Source organism: Phoca vitulina, unplaced genomic scaffold (assembly GCF_004348235.1).
Source record: "Phoca vitulina isolate PV1807 unplaced genomic scaffold, GSC_HSeal_1.0 scaffold13, whole genome shotgun sequence".
Taxonomy (NCBI): Eukaryota; Metazoa; Chordata; class Mammalia; order Carnivora; family Phocidae; genus Phoca; species Phoca vitulina.
This window is the reverse complement of record NW_022589716.1, coordinates 13,307,852-13,328,932: the sequence shown is the minus strand read 5'-3', so window position 1 is coordinate 13,328,932 and position 21,081 is coordinate 13,307,852. Positions and strand designations below refer to the sequence as shown.

General features: G+C 39.5%; 1 protein-coding gene across 1 annotated transcript in view; it reads left to right on the top strand.

The window, feature by feature from the left end:
• ERC2 (ELKS/RAB6-interacting/CAST family member 2) overlaps positions 1–21,081 on the top strand; it is a 959,419-nt gene that overhangs the window by 398,516 nt on the left and 539,822 nt on the right. The window contains exon 8 of the mRNA XM_032412144.1: positions 6,750–6,917. Within this exon, the coding sequence (XP_032268035.1) occupies positions 6,750–6,917 (168 nt within the window). The remainder of the gene's footprint in view (positions 1–6,749; positions 6,918–21,081) is intronic.

Sequence of the window (21,081 nt, the reverse complement as noted above, 5' to 3'; positions counted from 1 at the left end):
ATGCTTGCCTCACTTCTTCTTCTTCTTTTTTTACAAACTTAATTAAATTTCTTTTTTTTCCTTTTTAAAATTTTGCATTATGTTCAGTTAGCCAACTCACTACTTCTCGATTGTTGATGTAGCTACTATCTACCACATTTCTGGTATGGAGGGTGAGGATTAAATTCTTCCATCATCACCCCCAAATCTCACATCACCCATGTAAACTTTTTTTGCACACGGTCTTCGGAATGTTAAGGGTAAAAAATAAAGCTTATGATTCCTCATTTTATTACTGACATTTGGAAAGCAGAAATTGTGATAATCTAATTTTTGAGCTAAGGTAGAAATAGGACTTTTTTTTTTATCTTTTCTTTTTCTTTAGTATTTGGAAAGCAGTCTTTCATAATATTGGAGAGTGGTCATTTCCATAGCATTTCCTTCCTCTTGGCAACCTGTATTTTTCTAATTCAGGAGTGTTTCTCTGCTTGTCAGTCTTGTTCTTCCAGATGTCTGTGGCATGGCTCATTATGTTCTCCATATTCTTGGAGGATGCTGCAGAGCACGAGTGGTGTCGTGCCCTCCCTGCACAATGGAGTATCAATGTGCCTTGTTTTCCAGCTTATGCATTTGCAACAGGGAGACATACTACTATTTCATAATACATTATATTTCATATAAACCTTATATTTAAAAAAGTGTCACTGTTCAGATGCACACACAACAGGACTTTAAGGTAGACACAGGCTGTTTTTTTTTTATTTTATTTTATTATGTTATGTTAATCACCATATATTACATCATTAGTTTTTGATGTAGTGATCCATGATTCATTGTTTGCGTATAACACCCAGTGCTCGATTCAGTACATGCCCTCTTTAATACCCATCACCAGGCTAACCCATCCCCCCACCCCCCTCCCCTCTAGAACCCTCAGTTTGTTTCTCAGAGTCCATAGTCTCATGGTTTGTCTCCCCCTCAGATTTCCCCCCTTCATTCTTCCCTTCCTACTATCTTTTTTTTTTTTTTTAACATATAATGTATTATTTATTTCAGAGGTACAGGTCTGTGACTCATCAGTCTTACACAATTCACAGTGCTTACCGTAGCACATACCCTCCCCAGTGTCTATCACCCAGCCACCCCATCCCTCCCACCTCCCACCACTCCAGCAACCCGCAGTTTGTTTCCTGAGATTAAGAATTCCTCATATCAGTGAGGTCATATGATACATGTCTTTCTCTGATTGACTTATTTCGCTTGGCATAATACCCTCTAGTTCCATCCATGTCATTGCAAATGGCAAGACTTCGGGTTTTTTTGATGGCTGGATAATATTCCATTGTATATATATATACCACATCTTCTTTATCCATTCATCTGTTGATGGACATCTTGGCTCTCTCCATAGTTTGGACATTGCTACTATAAACATCAGGGTGCACATACCCCTTTCGGATCCCTACTTTTGTATCTTTGGGGTAAATATCCAGTAGTGCAATTGCTGGGTCATATGGTAGCTCTATTTTCAACTTTTTGAGGAACCTCCATACTGTTTTCCAGAGTGGCTGCACCAGCTTGCATTCCCACCAACAGTGTGGGAGGGTTCCCCTTTCTCCGCATCCCCGCCAACATCTGTCATTTCCTGACTTGTTAATTTTAGCCATTCTGACTGGTATGAGGTGGTATCTCATTGAGGTTTTGATTTGGATTTCGCTGATGACGAGCGATGTTGAGCACTTTTTCATGTGTCTGTTGGCCATTTGGATGTCTTCTTTGGAAAAATGTCTGTTCATGTCTTCTGCCCATTTCTTGATTGGATGATTTGTTCTTTGGGAGTTGATTTTGATAAGTTCTTTGTAGATTTTGGATACTAGCCCTTTTTCTGATATGTCATTTGCAAATATCTTCTCCCATTCTGTCGGTTGTCTTTTGGTTTTGTTGACTGTTTCTTTTGCTGTGCAAAACCTCTTTATCTTGATGAAGTCCCAATGGTTAATTTTTGCCCTTGCTTCCCTTGCCTTTGGCGATGTTTCTAGGAAGAAGTTGCTGCAGCTCAGGTCGAAGAGGTTGCTGCCTGTGCTCTCCTTTAGGATTTTGATGGACTCCTGTCTCACATTGAGGTCTTTCAACCATTTGGAGTCTATTTTTGTGTGTGGTGTAAGGAAATGGTCCAGTTTCATTCTTCTGCATGTGGCTGTCCAATTTTCCCAACACCATTTTGTTGAAGAGACTGACTTTTTTCCATTGGACATTCTTTCCTGCTTTGTCAAAGATTAGTTGGCCATAGAGTTGAGGGTCCATTTCTGGGCTCTCTATTCTGTTCCATTGATCTATGTGTCTGTTTTGGTGCCAGTACCATATTGTCCTGATGATGACAGCTTTGTAATAGAGCTTGAAGTCCGGAATTGTGATGACGCCAGCTTTGCTTTTCTTTTTCAAGATTCCTCTGGCTATTCGGGGTCTTTTCTGGTTCCATACAAATTTTAGGATTATTTGTTCCATTTCTTTGAAAAAAGTAGATGGTATTTTGATAGGGATTGCATTAAATGTGTAGATTGCTCTAGGTAGCATTGACATCTTCACCATATTTGTTCTTCCAATCGTGAACATGGAACGTTTTTCCATTTCTTTGTGTCTTCCTCAATTTCCTGCCACTTTACTGAATTCCTGTATGAGTTCTAGCAGTTTTGGGGTGGAATCTTTTGGGTTTTCCACATAAAGTATCCTATCATCTGCAAAGAGTGAGAGTTTGACTTCTTCTTTGCCGATTTGGATGCCTTTGATTTCTTTTTGTTGTCTGATTGCTGTGGCTAGGACTTCTAATACTATGTTGAATAGCAGTGGTGATAGTGGACATCCCTGCCGTGTTCCCGACCTTAGGGGGAAAGCTCTCAGTTTTTCCCCATTGAGAATGATATTTGCTGTGGGTTTTTCATAGATGGCTTTTATGATATTGAGGTATGTACCCTTTATCCCTATACTCTGAAGAGTTTTGTTCAAGAAAGGATGCTGTACTTTGTCAAATGCTTTTTCTGCATCTATTGAGAAGATCATATGGTTCTTGTTCTTTTATTAATGTATTATATCACATTGATTGATTTGCAGATGTTGAACCAACATTACAGCCCAGGAATGAATCCCACTTGGTCGTGGTGAATAATCCTTTTAATGTACTGTTGGATCCTGTTGGCTAGTATTTTGGTGAGAATTTTTGCATCCATGTTTATCAGGGATATTGGTCTGTAATTTTCCTTTTTGATGGGGTCTTTGATTTTGTGGTCAAGGTAATGCTGGTCTCATAAAATGAGTTTGGAAGTTTTCCTTCCATTTCTATTTTTTGGAACATTTTCAGAAGAATAGGTATTAATTCTTCTTTAAATGTTTGGTAGAAGTCCCCTGGGAAGCCATCTGGCCCTGGGCTTTTGTTTGTTGGGAGATTTTTGATGACTGCTTCAATTTCTTTAGTGGTTATAGGTCTGTTCAGGTTTTCTCTATCTTCCTGGTTCAGTTTTGGTAGTTGATACATCTCTAGGAATGCATCCATTTCTTCTAGGTTATCTAATTTGCTGGCATAGAGTTGCTCATAATATGTTCTTATAATTGTTTGTATTTCTTTGGTGTTGGTTGTGATCTCTCCTCTTTCATTCATGATTTTATGTATTTGGGTCATTTCTCTTTTGTTTTTGATAAGTCTGGCCAGGGGTTTATCAATCTTGTTAATTCTTTCAAAGAACCAGCTCCTAGTTTCGTTGATCTGTTCTACTGTTCTTTGGGTTTCTATTTCATTGATTTCTGTTCTGATCTTTATTATTTCTGTTCTCCTGCTGGGTTTGGGCTTTATTTCCTGTTCTTTCTCCAGCTCCTTTAGATATAGGGTTAGGTTGTGTACTTGAGACCTTTCTTGTTTCTTGAGAAAGGCTTGTATTGCTATATACTCTCCTCTTAGGACTGTGTTTGCTGCATCCCAAATATTTTGAACAGTTGTGTTTTCATTTTCATTTGTTTCCATGAATTTTTTTTAATTCTTTAATTTCCTGGTTGAGCCATTCATTCTTTAGTAGGATGCTCTGTCACCTTCATGTATTTGAGTTCTTTCTGGCTTTCTTCTTGTGATTGAGTTCTAGTTTCAAAGCATTGTGGTCTGAATATATGTAGGGAATGGTCCCAATCTTTTGGTACCGGTTGAGAACCTGATTTTTGACCTAGGATGTGATCTGTTCTGGAGAATGTTCCATGGGCACTAGGGAAGAATGTGTATTCTGTTGCTTTGGGATGGAATGTTGTGAATATGTCTGTAAAATCCATTTGGTCCAGTGTGTCATTTAAAGTCTTTATTTCCTTGTTGATCTTTTGCTTAGATGATCTGTCCATTTCAGTGAGGGGGGTGTTAAAGTCCCCCACTACTATTGTATTGTTGTCGATGTGTTTCTTTGCTTTTGTTATTAATTGCCTTATATAATTGGCTGCTCCCATGTTAGGGGCATAGATATTTACAATTGTTAGATCTTCTTGTTGGATAGACCCTTTAAGTAGGATATAGTGTCCTTCCTCATCTCTTATTATAGTCTTCGGTTTAAAATCTAATTTGTCTGATATAAGGATTGCCACCCCAGCTTTCTTTTGATGTCCATTAGCATGGTAAATGGTTTTCCACCCCCTCACTTTCAATCTGGAGGTGTCTTTGGGTCTAAAATGAGTCTCTTGCAGACAGCATATCAATGGGTCTTGTTTTTTTATGCAATCTGATAGCCTGTGTCTTTTGATTGGGTCATTTAGCCCACTTACATTCAGGGTAACTATTGAAAGATATGAATTTAGTGCCACTGTATTGCCTGTAAGGTGACTGTTAACTGTATATTGTCTGTGCTCCTTTCTGGTCTATGTTACTTTTAGCCTCTCTCTTTGCTTAGCGTACCCCTTTCAGTATTTCTTGTAGGGCTGGTTTCGTGTTTCCAGATTGTTTTAATTTTTGTTTGTCCTGGAAGCTTTTTCTCTCTCCTTCTAGTTTCAATGACAGCCTAGCTGGAATTAGTATTCTTGGGTGCATATTTTTCTCGTTTAGTGCTCTAAATATATTATGCCAGTCCTTTCGTGCCTGTCAGGTCTCTGTGGATAGGTCTGTTGCCAATCTAATGTTTCTACCATTGTAGGTTACAGACCTCTTGTCCCGAGCTGCTTTCAGGATTTTCTCTTTGTCTTTGAGACTTGTAAGTTTTACTATTAGATGTCAGGGTGTTGACCTATTTTTATTGATTTTGAGGGGTTTCTCTGTGCCTCCTGGATTTTGATGCCTGTTTCCTTCCCCCAATTTGGGAAGTTCTCTGCTATAATTTGCTCCAGTATACCTTCTGCCCCCCTCTCTCTTTCTTCTTCTTCTGGGATCCTAATTATTCTAATATTATTTCATCTTATGGTATCACTGATCTCTTGAATTCTGCCCTCGTGATCCAGTAGTTGTTTCTCTCTCTTTTTCTCAGCTTCTTTATTCTCCATCATTTGATCTTCTATCTCACTGATTCTCTCTTCTGCCTCATTTATCCTACCAGTTAGAGCCTCCATTTTTGATTGGACCTCATTAATAGCCTTTTTGATTTCGACTTGGTTAGATTTTAGTTCTTTTATTTCTCCAGAAAGGGTTTCTCTAGTGTCTTCCATGCTTTTTTCAAGCTCAGCTAATATCTTTATAATCGTTCGCAACTCTAGTTCTGACATCTTACTACTGTCCGTATTGATTATGTCCCTGGCAGTTGGTACTGCCTCTTGTTCTTTTTTTTGAGGTGATTTTTTCCATCTTGTCATTTTGTCCAGAGGAGAATAGATGAATGAGAGAACAAAATGCTAACAGGGTAAGAATGACCTCAGAAAAATATACACTAAACAAATCAGAAGAGACCTGAAACTGGGGGAAAAGAAAGGGAAAGGAAGAAAAAAGAAAGAATGTGATCAAATATGATCATCCTGATGTGGTGTCTCCAAACCTGGCAGATCCCTGCAGTGCGCTCTGCACTGCTCCTCCCCGGGGAGGAAGGGGAGTCTCCCTGGATCTGCTGCTTGTTGGGTCCCTGCTGGAGGAGCAGTGGCCCGACTGTGCCACGGATCATGGTTTATGGCAACCCTGAGCTGAGAGCCCACTCCTCGACTCCATCTTTGCAGCCGGCTTCTCCGCTCCGATACCTGGGAGCTCTGCCTCACTCAGGCACCCCTGGTCTTTATGTGACCCCGAGGGTCCTGAGACCACCCTGTCCCAGCGAGGGTTCCACCCCCCACTTAGCTACTGGAGTGACGTCCCTCAGCGGAGCAGACTTCTAAAAGTTCCGATTTTGTTCTCCCCTGCTCTATCACTTGCCAGAAGTGGCCGACGGAGGCCCCCTCCCCCACCGTCTATCCTCCCGAAAATATCGCCTTGGATTCACTTCTCCGCACATCCTACCTTCCAGAAAGTGGTCGCTTTTCTGTTCAGAGAGTTGCTGCTATTCTTTTCTTCGATCTCCTGTTGAGTTTGTAGGTGTGCAGAATGGTTTGATCCCTATCTAGCTGAATTCCTGGGACCAGACGAAATTTAGGTCTCCTACTCCTCTGTCATCTTGCTCCTCCCCCGGTAGGCACAGACTGTTAAAACACATGGCATTGAGATGAGCATGAGCAATGGTTTGACCATGCTGTGCTGAAAAGGCACACTGCTGCCCCACTTCCTCCCAGGGCATGACTGATGGTTACTGATGACCACTGTGTAAAACTGCCCCCTTCTTTCTTTTTCCTGACTTCAGGTGGATGCACTGAGGTTACGATTGGAGGAGAAAGAATCTTTTCTCAATAAAAAAACAAAACAGCTGCAGGACCTAACGGAAGAGAAGGGGACACTGGCTGGAGAGATTCGAGACATGAAGGATATGTTAGAAGTGAAGGAAAGAAAAATCAATGTTCTTCAGAAGAAGGTGAGTAGCTGACATAAACCCTTTAGTTTGGGAATTGGTATCATCCATGTCTGTTATTTCAGAGAAATTTTTGAGCACGTGGAAGAGAAGAAACTATTTTTTAAGACTTTAGGAAGTATAAACTTTAAACTTACTGGTATTTAACTTACTGTTGCTTGTATAATGCCATTTTTAGCATAGCCTGATGAATTTTCTATTTGATTACCTGAAAACTAAATAGTGATGATTTTTTTAATATTTTCCAGCTTTAACATAGAGTTAATTATACAAATTTAGATCTACATCTAAAATAATAACAAGTCTGAAAAATTAATTTTTTTTCCTTACGGAGAGTTGAAGAATGTATTCTGTGGGTCTTAAAGGTATTTTAGATGCATTTTTAATTTATGTAAATTTTAGTACATCTTACCTTGCTCAACCCATACTGATTTTTTTTTTGGTCGGGGAGGACTAACACTTATACTTATCTTTTAATTGGAATCAATGAGAGAATATATAATAAGTTCCGACTACAGTCACCTAACATAGAAGACGCTTGATCTAGCTAGGGCCCTTCTTTATTTTTTTTCCTTCAGCAGCTCATTTTCTCCATTGTAGGGGATCCAGATTTGGGGAATGGCCCCTAATTTCTTTTTTTTTAATTCCCATTTGGTACCAGCATGGAAACTGGGCAGGAACCAGTGGTAGGCAGGAGGAGTCGCTGCTGGGAGCTGCCTCAGACAGGCATGTTGCTGGGCACCCATGTTGCAGTTCCAGACAAATGGACTCTAACTGGTCCCTCCTTCTGGTGTCATTTGCCACTATCATCCCCCACCTTGTTTATATCAACAGCATCCTAGCTGTTTTTCGTTTCCACCCTTACCTTTCCTATAGGCTGTTCTGAACATAAAACCTGGAGTAGGCCTTTTATAACATAAAACAATTTATATCACTCTGATCAAAACTCTCTGGTCATAATAACCACCTACATAATTTTGCAAAATGAAAATCATTCAAACTTTATTGAGAATTTCTGGATGAGCATGGGGCCTGCTGCAGCTACACAAGTCATATGCCCATGAAGCCACCCCCAGCCCTTGTGGCTTCCATCCTCACTCTCAGGGTATTGGTGATCTGATGGATCACATTATTAATTCATTTCTGTCGAGATCTTCACAGACAATGCCCTGGTAATTTGATCTCCCCTTTGCAGCTCTAGCTAATTGATACAGATGTTTAGAAGAGAGCTCGGAAGACATGACCGAGGACCCTTGAATCAATGGGGCTGTTAAGGGCAGATGGGACTAACAGAGAGACAGAGTGGCAGTTCTTGGGGCAGGTACTAAGGATTCCAAAGAAAACGTTTCCTTTAACATCTGCGGCAGTGAATAATGATGAAAGCTGACATTTTTTGAACTTATGTTGAATACTGTATGCTGGATACTTTGCTATGCTTGTTACATGCACTGTTTACTTATTTTTGACCATAATCCTGTGAAGCAAGTACAGTTCTTAACTCCAGGAAACAAGGACACTGAAGCCTATGGTAGGCTTGCCCAAGGTCATGCAACCTAGATGCAAGTTTTTTGTTTTTTTGTCTTTGAGAAAATAGAATAAAATGGTCATTGCAATTTAAGAGAATACGCCTCATTTTCCTTTGGACCTCAAGTTTTATGATAATGACACCAGGTGTCAATCGATGAAGAACATCACAATTGCTTGTTTTATAAGGAGTTGAGACTACGTATTCTTATTCTTGAGGAGTAAATGGCATTGATGTTCTTGGTAAAGAATTTGGGAAGGTACTTTCAATGCATAAGTGACAAAAGACATTTGCTGATGTGCGCATTTTGCAAAATTTTATACTTTGCCCCAATAGCAAGGCTCAAAGTTTTGAGAACTAGTTTGGAAGTTCTAGAACAAAGCCAATTGCATGTTATGGCTCCTTTGGGCAACATGATTATAACACCACTTATTTAAACCATCTAGATAATGGATTAGGAAATATTTCATGTGTATTCAGAGAGGCTCTTCAGCTTCAAGTTTTTTTTCACTGAGTATTTACCAGTCCATTTGAAGAGGAAATAATACCACTGGCAACATAGTGAAGGGGCAGGAATTCTATTATACCTGCAATGTAAAGGAGAGATAATCCCAAGGAAGTAATGCACACAATTCAGAAACCTACTCAAAATGTGGAACTAATACAGAAGCTAATGGGCCAATGAAACATTGTCTTTGGGACTGGAGACTCCTTCGAGTTTTGACCACATTCAGCATAATTGGCTGTTTTAGGGCAGGCCTTGATTGGAACAGCATAAGTTTTGGATTAGGGTGTGTTGGCATGGAAGAAATAATAAACTTTTGTCAGTGTCAGACATGTAGTATTACTTAATATTTCTTTCTTATAGACTCTTTGGCAACCAGCACTGTGTTTTGATGCCAATAGAAATGGGTATGCTCCTTTCATAGCCATGTTTAACCTGGCAAAGCTAGGCTTGCACCTCGTATCTGTCAGTCTTGCCTTCAGAGCTCTGGGTCTCAGAAATCTTGTATCCTCCATAAGCCACATGAATAGGTCACATGTCTAGGCAGCAGGCGTGGACACAATGCTCTAAGCATTTTGTTACTTGGGGAAGGAAGTGAAGTTGAATAAACAGAGAACCCCAGGTGACAGAATATCTCTGAGCGAGCTTTTGTAGGAAAACAGCAGTTATCGAGCATGGATTTTTGGCTGTATTCCATAATTCCCAGATATGGAGTTCTTTTAGTAGGGGACAAAAATGTGCATGTATGAAAATTGTTCAGTTGATTATCCTCTTACGGCTGTGATGCTGAAGTCAGAGGAGCAGTACAGTTTTCAAGCTGCAGGCTTTGCATTCTGTTCTCATACCTGAATTCCGACTTCAGTTGATGAAGTGCTATCTGACTATTGAGTTTTTGTAGGAAATGTCATAAAACCTTGATGACATTGTACATTTGGAAAGTATAAATGCCCAGGGTTATAGGACATGGTAGCATTATTTGAACCAGATCAAATTCAGACTGTTATGTAGCTCATGCAACATAAACTTACTACCCAAGAAATTTTTAAAAAGCCATTAAATTGGACAAAAATTCTATCTCCATTTTCATTCTAGGTCTCAGTCCCACTTTATAGAGCAGAGGTACTTTATTTATTAGGGGTAGAAAAACAGATGGTGATTTCTCTGGAAGCTAAGTTCACTATCTGCCTACTGGGCTTCATGGATTGCCCTGTGGGTTGGAAAGCACAGGGAGAGGTGAGTGGAATTGGCTTCTGGGGGTGACGTCTATGGACCTGCCCACTTCAGCAGCTTTATTCTACCCATTTGGAAGTGTGGCGGTGAAAATCCTGAATGATGATAATCTCAGAGGTAAGGATGCTGCAGGAGTATGGTTACTAGCATACTGGGTTTCTTCATGAAGTTTATCAAAAAACAGTATCTGAGGAGATGAGTATAGAACATAGAGATTTCCATGTTAGTGTAAAGTTGATGTAAGTTACGGAGGACTTTGAACTGAGCTCTTTCTTGGTGTTTAAACATCCAGTTGCACTTTTATATTTATTATTGGCAAACCACCTATTTTTTGAACATATGGAAAATTGTATTCTTTTTGCATTTACTTAATGTTTCCTATGTGTCAGTCAGTCACTACTCTAGGTCCTAGAGGCTCAAAGGGAAATAAGACATTCTCCAGTCTTCCAGAAGCTGACAGTCTGGTTGGGGAGATAGACATGCATAATGGAGAGCAACATGATGTATTACCAGATGCAAACTGCTTGATGGACGCAAACAGCAGAAGCTAATTCTGACTACCTTGAGCAAAAGGGAGTTTATGGCAGATACCCAGAGCCCCAGTATCTGGCCGGTAGAACCAGATTAAATATGATCAAGAACCAGGACAGCTGTAGGAGACCAAGAGAAAGGAGAGAGTGCCATGATCTTATAACCAAGAATGTCTGGTCAGGCATCTTCTCTGCTGATGGCTCCCCTTCACCCTCCTCCCACTGCTCTTACATCACGGTGTTGGTTAAGATTTAAAGTCCTGGGAGAGAGCTCCAAATTTCACACAGGTGCCTCTCATTGGCAGGATCTAACCAGACCTGCCCTAAAAGGAATCTGGGAAATGTGGTTCCAAGAGATTTCCACTCAGTTCTTGTGTCATTTACTCAGGGAAGTCTTTGCTGACATTGCAGGCTGGGAGAGGTTTTACACTTTTAAAGAACCGTTTCTTGGCTCAGTTTGAAATTCTGCATCCCTTTAGTGAATGTTGGCTTCCCTCCCACGGCTAATCTCTGTGAGTGCCCCAACCATAGTATTCAAGATACCTCCAGCTCCTTGCAGAATTCTTGGCAGGTGATGGTCCTCAATCAATAAACATTGGGTGAATAAATTATATCAGCAAATTCTGAATGAATGAGGGCTTGGGAGAAGAGAAATCACTTTGAGATCCACTCCTGGCCCACAAATATTGTTAGCTGTGATGGGAGTCTTTTGCCCCAGTGAAATGTCAGACTCACTCATTGTTCACAGGATGGTATGTTCTATGTAAGCTGCAAGATGGAACCAACCCATGCATAATGAGACAAGATGGGGAAATGACTGTTCTACCCACATCTCAAACCTTGGTTCCATTACCCTGATAAGACAAACAAGGGGTTACGGCTTGAGTAAGGGAAATTAGCTACTCTTGCTTCCTTTTCCTTTTTAATAAAAAGAAAATGTGGCATTTATGAAGAATACTGTCTTGTTTGGCAGTGAATACTGCTTCTTTCTCCAGTTCTTGCTTCTAACTTACTGGATTGTTAGAGGCATGGTATTCTGGTGAGAGTGATAAAATGAAAGTATTGATTATTCATGATCATTTTTAATTATGACCGTGCAAATGTTAATTTTTTATAACAAAAGGATTATCTGCTGCTGATTGAGCCCTTACTATATACCAGACATTGTGCAAAGAGTTTTGCACCCTTAGGTTATGAGTCCTTATAACAAACCTAATGGCCCCTAGGTACTATCATAGTCCCTATTTTTAAAACAAGAGACTGGCTTAAAGAGTAACTTGCCCAAAGTCGCATGGCAGGGAAGTGATGGAGCTCTTCTTAACCACCTCACTACTCTGGTGTTTTGCTGTTTTATGACCCTGCCCCACTCATGAGGCAAGTGGGATCATTAACTTTTAGAGATTAGCTAAACTACAATTTGAGCAATTTACCTGAGGTTAATATACAAGGATGCCTATTTTTAATACCAAACCAACAGAGATGAAGTTACTAAATAGTGTGATGAAAAATAGGAAACCAATTAAATTAATAAAATACAACATCAGTTCAGGAATTTAAAAATATATGTTAATATATATGTTAAGCTATATTTAGAAAAAAGATTGTGATGACCTTCAGTTTCTGTTTATTTTTCCCCCATGAGGTTCTTTATGTACCATTTTAAGTCATTGGATTTTTTTGCTGCTTTGTTTTCAAAGGATTGTACCATTTTTGCTATCATAGTAGTTTCACTTTGTTTTGGTAGTTTGCTTAAAGGAACAAGACCTCAAAAGGTGATTAGAGCCTTCTAAGCAGCTTTCCTGGATGAGTCGCAGATGAATTCATGATTTGGGAGACTCCTCACCTAGTCCCAAGAGAAAGTAGTCTGGGAGGCTGCTCCACCTTGCAGTAAGCTGCTTACCTACCGTCTGACCTTGGTGTAGGTGGGCTCACTCTGGATCTAAAGCCAGGAACTGGGCTGGCATCCAAGGGTTGGAGCTGCAACTAGGGTGGTTGTGGATCTAAGGCAGGGTTCTCAGCTGGGAGACACTTTACAACCATCCCACCCCCAGGAACATTTGGCAATGTCTGGGGATAGTTTGGTTGTCACAGCAGGGGAGATTGCTACAAGCATGTGGTGGGTGGAGTCCAGGGGTGCTGCTAAACATCCTGCAATGCACAAGAGACATCTCCTGCCCTCCAAAGCAAATAATTTTCCAGTCCAAAAAGGACTCTGCAGGAGTCTGTTTCTTCCCATGTGTAGACTGTCCAACTTATCTTGGCTCTCTCTTGAGATAGTATTCCTTAAAATGATTTTTACTTTGTATAAAAGACATTTTTCTCTCCAATATCTCTGAATATTATCTCAACTACTATGATTAACATTTTTAGTTATACTTTTTCTCTGGCATCATTATAAGAAGTTTACAGAAATAAATATCTTGTGTGTGTGCATGAGTATGTATGATATTTGAACTATTACTATTTTTATATTTTTGATGCATGTATAGCATTCTTAAACTATTAAAATTATTAGGATTATTAAAACTGTTTTTACCACACTGATCATATCAACTAATTTACAAAGAGGTGCTGGTCAGCTGTGGTATAGGGAATATATAATAGAAATAAAACATCTTATTTGAACACAGCGGTATTGGGCCACCCAGCAGGTATCACCCAGTTTAAATTTCTTTGGCTAAATGCCAGCATTCTAGTCATTTGGAAAGGTGACCTTTAAGGCTAATTTTTTTTTTTTTACAAAGCTGGGGGCATCACGTTGCCCGATTTCAAGCTATATTACAAAGCTGTGATCACCAAGACAGCATTGTACTGGCACAAAAACAGACATATAGACCAATGGAACAGGATAGAGAGCCCAGATATGGACCCTCAACTCTATGGTCAAATAATCTTCGACAAAGCATGAAAAAATATGCAATGGAAAAAAGGCAGTCTCTTCAATAAATGGTGCTGGGAAAATCGGACAGCTACATACAGAAGAATGAAACTCGACCATTTGCTAACACCATACACAAAGATAAACTCAAAATGGATGAAAGACCTCAATGTGAGACAGGAATCTGTCAAAATCCTAGAGGAGAACATAGGCAATAACGTCTTCGACATCTGCCACAGCAACTTCTTTCAAGATACATCTCCAAAGGCAAGTGAAACAAAAGCAAAAATGGACTTTTGGGACTTCATCAAGATAAAAAGCTTCCACACAGCAAAGGAAACAGCAAAACAAAAGGCAACCCATAGAACGGGAGAAGATATTTGCAGATGACACTACAGACAAAGGGCTGATTTCCAATATCTATAAAGAACTTCTCAAACTCAACACCCAAAAAACAAATAATCAAGTCAAAAAATGGGCAGAAGACATGAACAGACACTTCTCAAAAGAAGACATACAAATGGCTAACAGACACATGAAAAAATGTTCATCATCATTAGCCATCAGGGAAATTCAAATCAAAACCACATTGAGATACCACCTTACACCAGTTAGAATGGCAAAAACTGAAAAGGCAAGAAACAACAAATGTTGGAGAGGTTGTGGAGAATGGGGAACTCTCTTACACTGTTGCTGGGAATGCAAGTTGGTACAGCCACTTTGGAAAACAGTGTGGAGATTCCTCAAAAAATTAAAAATAGAGCTACCCTATGACCCAGCAATTGCACTACTGGGTATTTACTCCAAAGACACAGATGTAGTGAAAAGAAGGGCCATATGCACCCCAATGTTCATAGCAGCAATGTCCACTGTGGAAATAGCCAAACTGTGGAAAGAGCTGAGATGCCCTTCAACAGATGAATGGATAAAGAAGATGTGGTCCATATATACAATGGAATATTACTCAGCCATCAGAAAGGATGAATACCCAACTTTTACATCAACATGACTGGGACTGGAGGAGATTATGCTAAGTGAGATAAGTCAAGCAGAGAAAGTCAATTATCGTATGGCTTCACTTATTTGTGGAACATAAGGAATAGCATGGAGGACATTAGGAGAAGGAAGGGAAAAATAAAGGGAGGAGGAATCAGAGGGGGAGATGAACCATGAGAGACTATGGACTCCGAGAAACAAACTGAGGGTTTTAGAGGGGAGGGTAGTGGGGGGATGGGTTAGCCTGGTGATGGGTTTTAAGGAGGGCACGTATTGCATGGAGCACTGGGTGTTAAACGAAAACAATGAATCATGGAGCACTACATCAAAACTAATGATGTACTATATGGTGACTAACATAACATAATAAAATTAAATTTAAAAATGGCTAATTTTTTTTGAAAAAAGTGCTTGATTTTAGTCACCTTTGGGCTAAAAATCTGATTTCTATATTCACATTTAATATATTTTTTATATATTTTATCTAGTCATTTGAGATGTGAAAATATTATTCATTGCGGACTGAATGTAACTTTAATATGTTGCTTAAATATTTGCAGCTAAAATATACTGTCTAGTGTTTGTGATTTGCCAATTTTTTTTTTTTTTTTGCCAATTTTTTTTGAACAGTGCCTTCTTCAGTCTAGAAAATATAAGAAAATCCTAACTTACTACATTATATAACAAAGTCTCTACGCATATTCTGTGTTTGTATGGTTATTGGTGTTTGCATGGTTATTGGTGTTTGCATGTTGTTGGTTCTAAGCAGAACATCTTTGTTCTGGCATCATTTAATGTATTGTATSTTTATCGTGGCTTGAAGTTGATACCAAAGTTTCTAGTACTAATTAAATTTCACAGGACCAGTAATCACAAAGCATGTGTGCCTCCTATTCTTGGCTGGAATTATTTGCCCAATGTTAGCAATGACCTAGGCAAAAACCAGCTTGGTGGTTTTAACCAATTGATCCTATTGGCAAGAAGTCCATTTTGTTCCAATGAAGTGATATTTTGAAGGTCACTTTGCATCTCTTGAGTAGAGACGTGGCTGGCCTCTTCGGTAAACCTATGCTTCTTTATGAAGCAGTAAATTCACCAGCCTCCTTTTTCATGTGGATTGCTAAGGGATTTGAAGTTGCCCTTCTCTTAGAGATGCCATTGATGAAATGATATTTTGTTATCAAAAGAACCAGAAAGTTTACCTTCTGATGACCAAGTAAAGAGATTTAAGGAAGCCTGCTAATTCATTCATGCATTCGTTCAGCAACTACAGTCACCCTCCTCAATTAGCTGCATCTTTCTACCCCCTGGCTTGTTCTTTCTATCTATCTATCTATCTATCTATCTATCTATCTATCCATCCATCCATCCATCCATCCATCCATCTATCTATCCATCCCTCCATCTATCTATTTTAGGAGAGATAGAGAGCATGAGTGGGGGTGGGGGAGGGCAGAAGGAGAGGGGAGAGAGAATCCCATGGAGCCTGCCATGGGGTTGATCCCAGGACCCTGAGATCATAACCTGAGCCAAAATCAAGAGTCGGATGCCTACCTGACTGAGCCACCCAGACGCCCCTACCCCCTGGCTCTATTGAACACAACCGAATATTATTGGACTTTAAAAGATATGTAAAAGTAGGGATGCTGATGAAGCATGAACAATCCTGAAGACAGAAAGATATGAGAGAGCAGAAAACCTGGGAGAGACTTGATGGGCCCTTCTGGTCTGGTCTTCATTTTTCCACTCAGGACTCAGAAGTCCTGGGAGATACAGTGACTTGTTTAGGGTCACAGAGCTAATTTCTGACAGGACCTGGGCTCTGATGACACTTTTCCTTCTTCTCTTCATTCCCTTGTGACGTCTGAGGACTTGGGCACCATTGCCTTATTCTGGCCAGCTTGGCTTCCCTTCCTTTGTACCATCCAGTCATCCAACAGAACATATTCAGCATCTGTAATGATCGGGATGCTCTGTAGGCACTGGGGGTTACATAGGCTACTGAAGAAAATATAATTTCTGCCTTCTAGGAGCTTACACTCAGGAAAAATAAACACTGAAGATTCAATTACAGCCCAGTGTGTGCTATGTGCAATGCCAGCCAGGTACATGGTGCACATAGGAGGGGTTCCTTACCTCCTGGGAGTAGAGATGGCCCGGTGCACTTCTGGAAAAGTTGATGACTAAATTAAGAGCTGAGGGATTAGGAGGTGTTGTCCAGTCAAAGCAGTGAGAATAGCATTTGCAAAGACTTGACTGGAAGTGGCAGCACAGTGCATTTGGTGGAATTAGAAGTAAAAGTAATTTAATATAGATGGACCACACTCCCCTGCCCCATTTGGGGAAAAAATTTCACAGTTAGAAGTTTTTCTATCCTTTATGTCTTCTAGCAATAAAATATATTTTATAATTAAGGTTTGAGAGTCTTTTGACTTCTCATATTTTGACTTCCATATTATAAATATTCTCTTCCAGTCCCTTGTGACTTACAAGTGGCAGGAGCAGATTATCTGTGTTATTTCAAAATGCAGTTCAGGGCCAGATCATGCTGAGAACTGATTCTTATTCAATGAGAGAGCTGATCCTGAGCCAGGGGAGGCAAATTCTCTTTTAAATAAATATTTGCTTCTGGGTTAAGATCTTATTTTCTGTACTCAATTTCAACATGATGGATTTTTTAAAGGTTTGTTTATAATTACCTGCAAAATCCCTTGAAGATTTAAAATAAAAATGCTTAGAGTGCCCTGACAGTGGCTGCCCCCCTAATGGGCACAGACATCTTGACACATCTGTCAATCTCAGCTACCAGCTGTTGTTGTTTTGTGATATGGGAGTAGAGGTAGTTGAGCCCTCACATACTTCAGTCTGGAGATGATTCGTTTTTCTTCCCACATACTCCCCAGGCCATTTGATTTAAATCAACCTTATTTATGTGGGAAGGAAAATTTTCTGTCTGTCTTTTTTTACTTATCCTGTGTTTGGCAATGGATTCTGCTTTGCTGTGAAGAGTTTGCACATATCTGTATTAACATTTATCATGTTGTATTGTAGAGAGAAGCTCCTAATTCACAACTTTCATAATATATGTCTAAGTTTCCCATAAGAATAAATGCAAATTAGGGATGATATATTCTTGGGGCATATAATGCCACAGTCATTGTAGTAAGGGGCACCTTAATACTGTTCTGATATTGCAGTCTCCTTGCCATTTTTTTTTTTTTGCTTTATTCTTACCTGATTATACTGTACCATTTGCAAACTGAAAGATATAACTGTTTTAAAAAGACTGTTTTCACAGAAACTGAATTCTAAATTAATGGCACAGTGTATGGCAGTTTGGGGCCTTCATCATAATATTTTATCACACTGACCTCCTTTTTAGATTGCTGATTTTTGGGCGCCTGGGTGGCTCAGTTGGTTAAGAAACTGCCTTTGGCTCAGGTCATGATCCTGGAGTCCCGGTATCGAGTCCCACATTGGGCTCCCTGCTCGGTGGGGAGTTTGCTTCTCTCTCTGACCCTCCCCCTCTCATGCTCTCTCTTTCTTATTCTCTCTCTCTCTCTCAAATAAATAAAATCTTAAAAAAAATAAATTGCTGATTTTTGAGAACCAGCAATAACACCAATGTGTAATCAGCTCTTGGATAATATAATTATAGTTTACAAAAGTAATTTACAATTCTAACAAAAGTGTTATGGTAGGTAGAATTCTAAGATGGCCCCCAAGATTTCCTACCTCTCTGGTGTGCATTTCCTGAATAATGCCCAGAACTGTGAATATGGTGGATTCAAATACCCATGATTAGATGATGTCATGACCTAAAGACATGTACCCTTTAAATCTAGGTCCTAAGATCAGGGATAGAGAAGTCAGAGATTCAAAATATGAGGGGGATTCACTGTGTGAGAAGTTCTTTGGCTTGAAGATGGAGAGGGCCATGTGGCAAGGAATTTGGGCAGCCATTGAGCTGAGAGTGGTTCCTGCTGACATCCAGCAAGGAAGCAAGGACCTCAATCCTGAGACCACAAGAGACTGAATTTTACCAATAACAAGAGTAAGCTTGGAAGTGGATATTTCTGTAGAGTCTCCAGATAAATACTCATTCTGGCTTACACCCTGATTTCACCCTTGTGATATCCTGAACAGAGACCCCAACCAGACTGTGCTGGGCTTCTGGACTTCTGACCACAGAACTGTGAGCTGATAAGTGGAAGTTGTTTTAAGCCACTATATCGGTACACAGCAAGGGAAAACCAATACAAGTGCATATTAATATAACTGTTCAGTAGTAACAAATCTCTTACAGAAATCCAGAGGCAAGTAAACAGTAGTGGAGTTCACAGGATACTGACAAGGAGCGTTGGCCCACTAAAGTGATATGGCTTATAACTGTAATAAAAGCAGTTTCCAATGCCTTTGACTGCTCAGCTTAGAAACCGTGGGAGTTTTGATGAATTTTTATAATTGTAGGGGGATTTGCATTGTTTCAAAATGTATAGGAGTGAGCCCTTATTAGTTTTCAAATTGTACTATTTCAGATTGCATAATTAAGATTTCTAAAATGTGATGTTTTGTGTTTGTGTCTGTTTCCTTATTAAACCCTGAGCTCAGCAAAGGAAGTAACTGGGTCCTATTTCTCTTTTTATTCCTAGTACCAAGCACAGTGCTTGGCATGTGGCAGGTGCTTATTAAGTGTTAGTTGGAAAATTGAAATGTAATAGAAAAACAAACAAATATGTCCAAAATTCTGGTGCAGTTTAGGGGCGCCTGGGTGGCTCAGATGGTTAGGCATCTGCCTTCGGCTCAGGTCATGATTCCAGGGTCCTGGGATCGAGCCCCGCATCGGGCTCCTGGCTCAGCAGGGAGCCTGACTTCTCCCTCTCTCTCTGCCTCTCTCCCTGCTCATGCTCTCTCTCTCTGTATCTCTGTGTCTCAAATGAATAAATAAAATCTTTAAAAAAAAAAAAACAAAAAACAAAATTCTGGTGCAGTTCAGAGCAAGTAAACAAATAGGAATGGTTGTATTCCAATAAAACTTTATTTACAAAAACAGGGTGTGGGCCAGATTTGGCCCATTAGTTACAGTTTGATGAGCTCTGGTGTAGATCATAAGTTATTATAGCTTAGAGGCAATTCTGCCATTTAACAACCTTCATGGCAACTGAAATTTTTAAAAAATATATTCCAAATATTTGGTGGAGTGGGACAAAGTATACTTCTTTTCAGGGCTTTATTTACTATTTGCCTCAGACATTCCTCTTGGTACAATGGGAAGTAAATCATTTGCTCCCAAGGGTGAGGTCTTCCCAAGTTCTATTGCATTCTGGTAGCTTTTTTGTGAGTAAATTTTGAATGGGGCAAAGCTAAGCAAACAAGATGTACTCAAATGAATAGTACTGAATGACTTTGGAGAAGTCATATGACTTGGGGTAGAGATATTTCTTTCTTTAGTATTGAAATATGAAGTTACATTCTTTAGGTCACATATGATACTCAGACTTACAAAAATGTATGAAGGGTATCATACATACGCTGAGGCTTTCTCCAAATTATGAATATTTGTGAACTTGTGAATAGCTGGAGGCATAGACAAGCTTGGCCAGGTGGGATCAGAGACACAGATCCTTTGCTACCATTCCCTGTTACCAAGTTTTCAGTAGAGGTTGCAGGAGAATGTTCTTTGAAAGAGATAGAAGCAGGTATAAAATGTCAGGTAGCTGGGGAAAGACAAATGTGGGGCAGTTGACCAAAACTGCCCTTTACTGATTCTTCACCTAGGAATTCATCCTAAGGAAAAATTAAGGAGGTAGGCATAGATTTAACCACAGCTTTGTTCATAGCTGGTTCTTTAATTTTCTTTTTTTCTGATCAGTGAAAATATTATAAAGGAGAGGAGTGGCTAAATAAATGATGGTATATACCTACATGGAAATTTAGCCAATAGAAATTATATTATAGAAAAATACTCAAGGACATAGAAAGATATTCACATTATTTTGTTAATTGTGATAAACTGCTTCTGATACATAAGTACAGAAAATGATGAGAGAATGCCTGTTTTCTCATACCCTCACCACCACAGTATGACTCTATTTTTGTTTTTAAAAGTTTATGCATAAACATATACACATATACATGTACATATACATGCATTCATCAGTAGAATTAGTTTGTTAAGAACATGGACTGTGAAAGGCCTGGTTTTGAATCTCAGCTTATGGGCTTTTTAAACTTAGGCAAGTTACTTACATTTTTCTCTGCTTCATTTTCCCTATCTTTAGAACGAGGATAAGCTTACACTCACTTTCAGTCTTAATTCTTCTCACCATACTAGGCGTTCAAGAGGTATTTGTTGAATGACCAAAGTGCCCAGCCCTCTTTACCCAACAAAATTATTATTTTATGTAAAAATCAGAATTTAAGTGCTAGATCCATCAACTCTTTCAAAGAACTTGGAAAGAAAGTGGAATTACTTTATAAAGATCATTTTAAATTGATTTTTA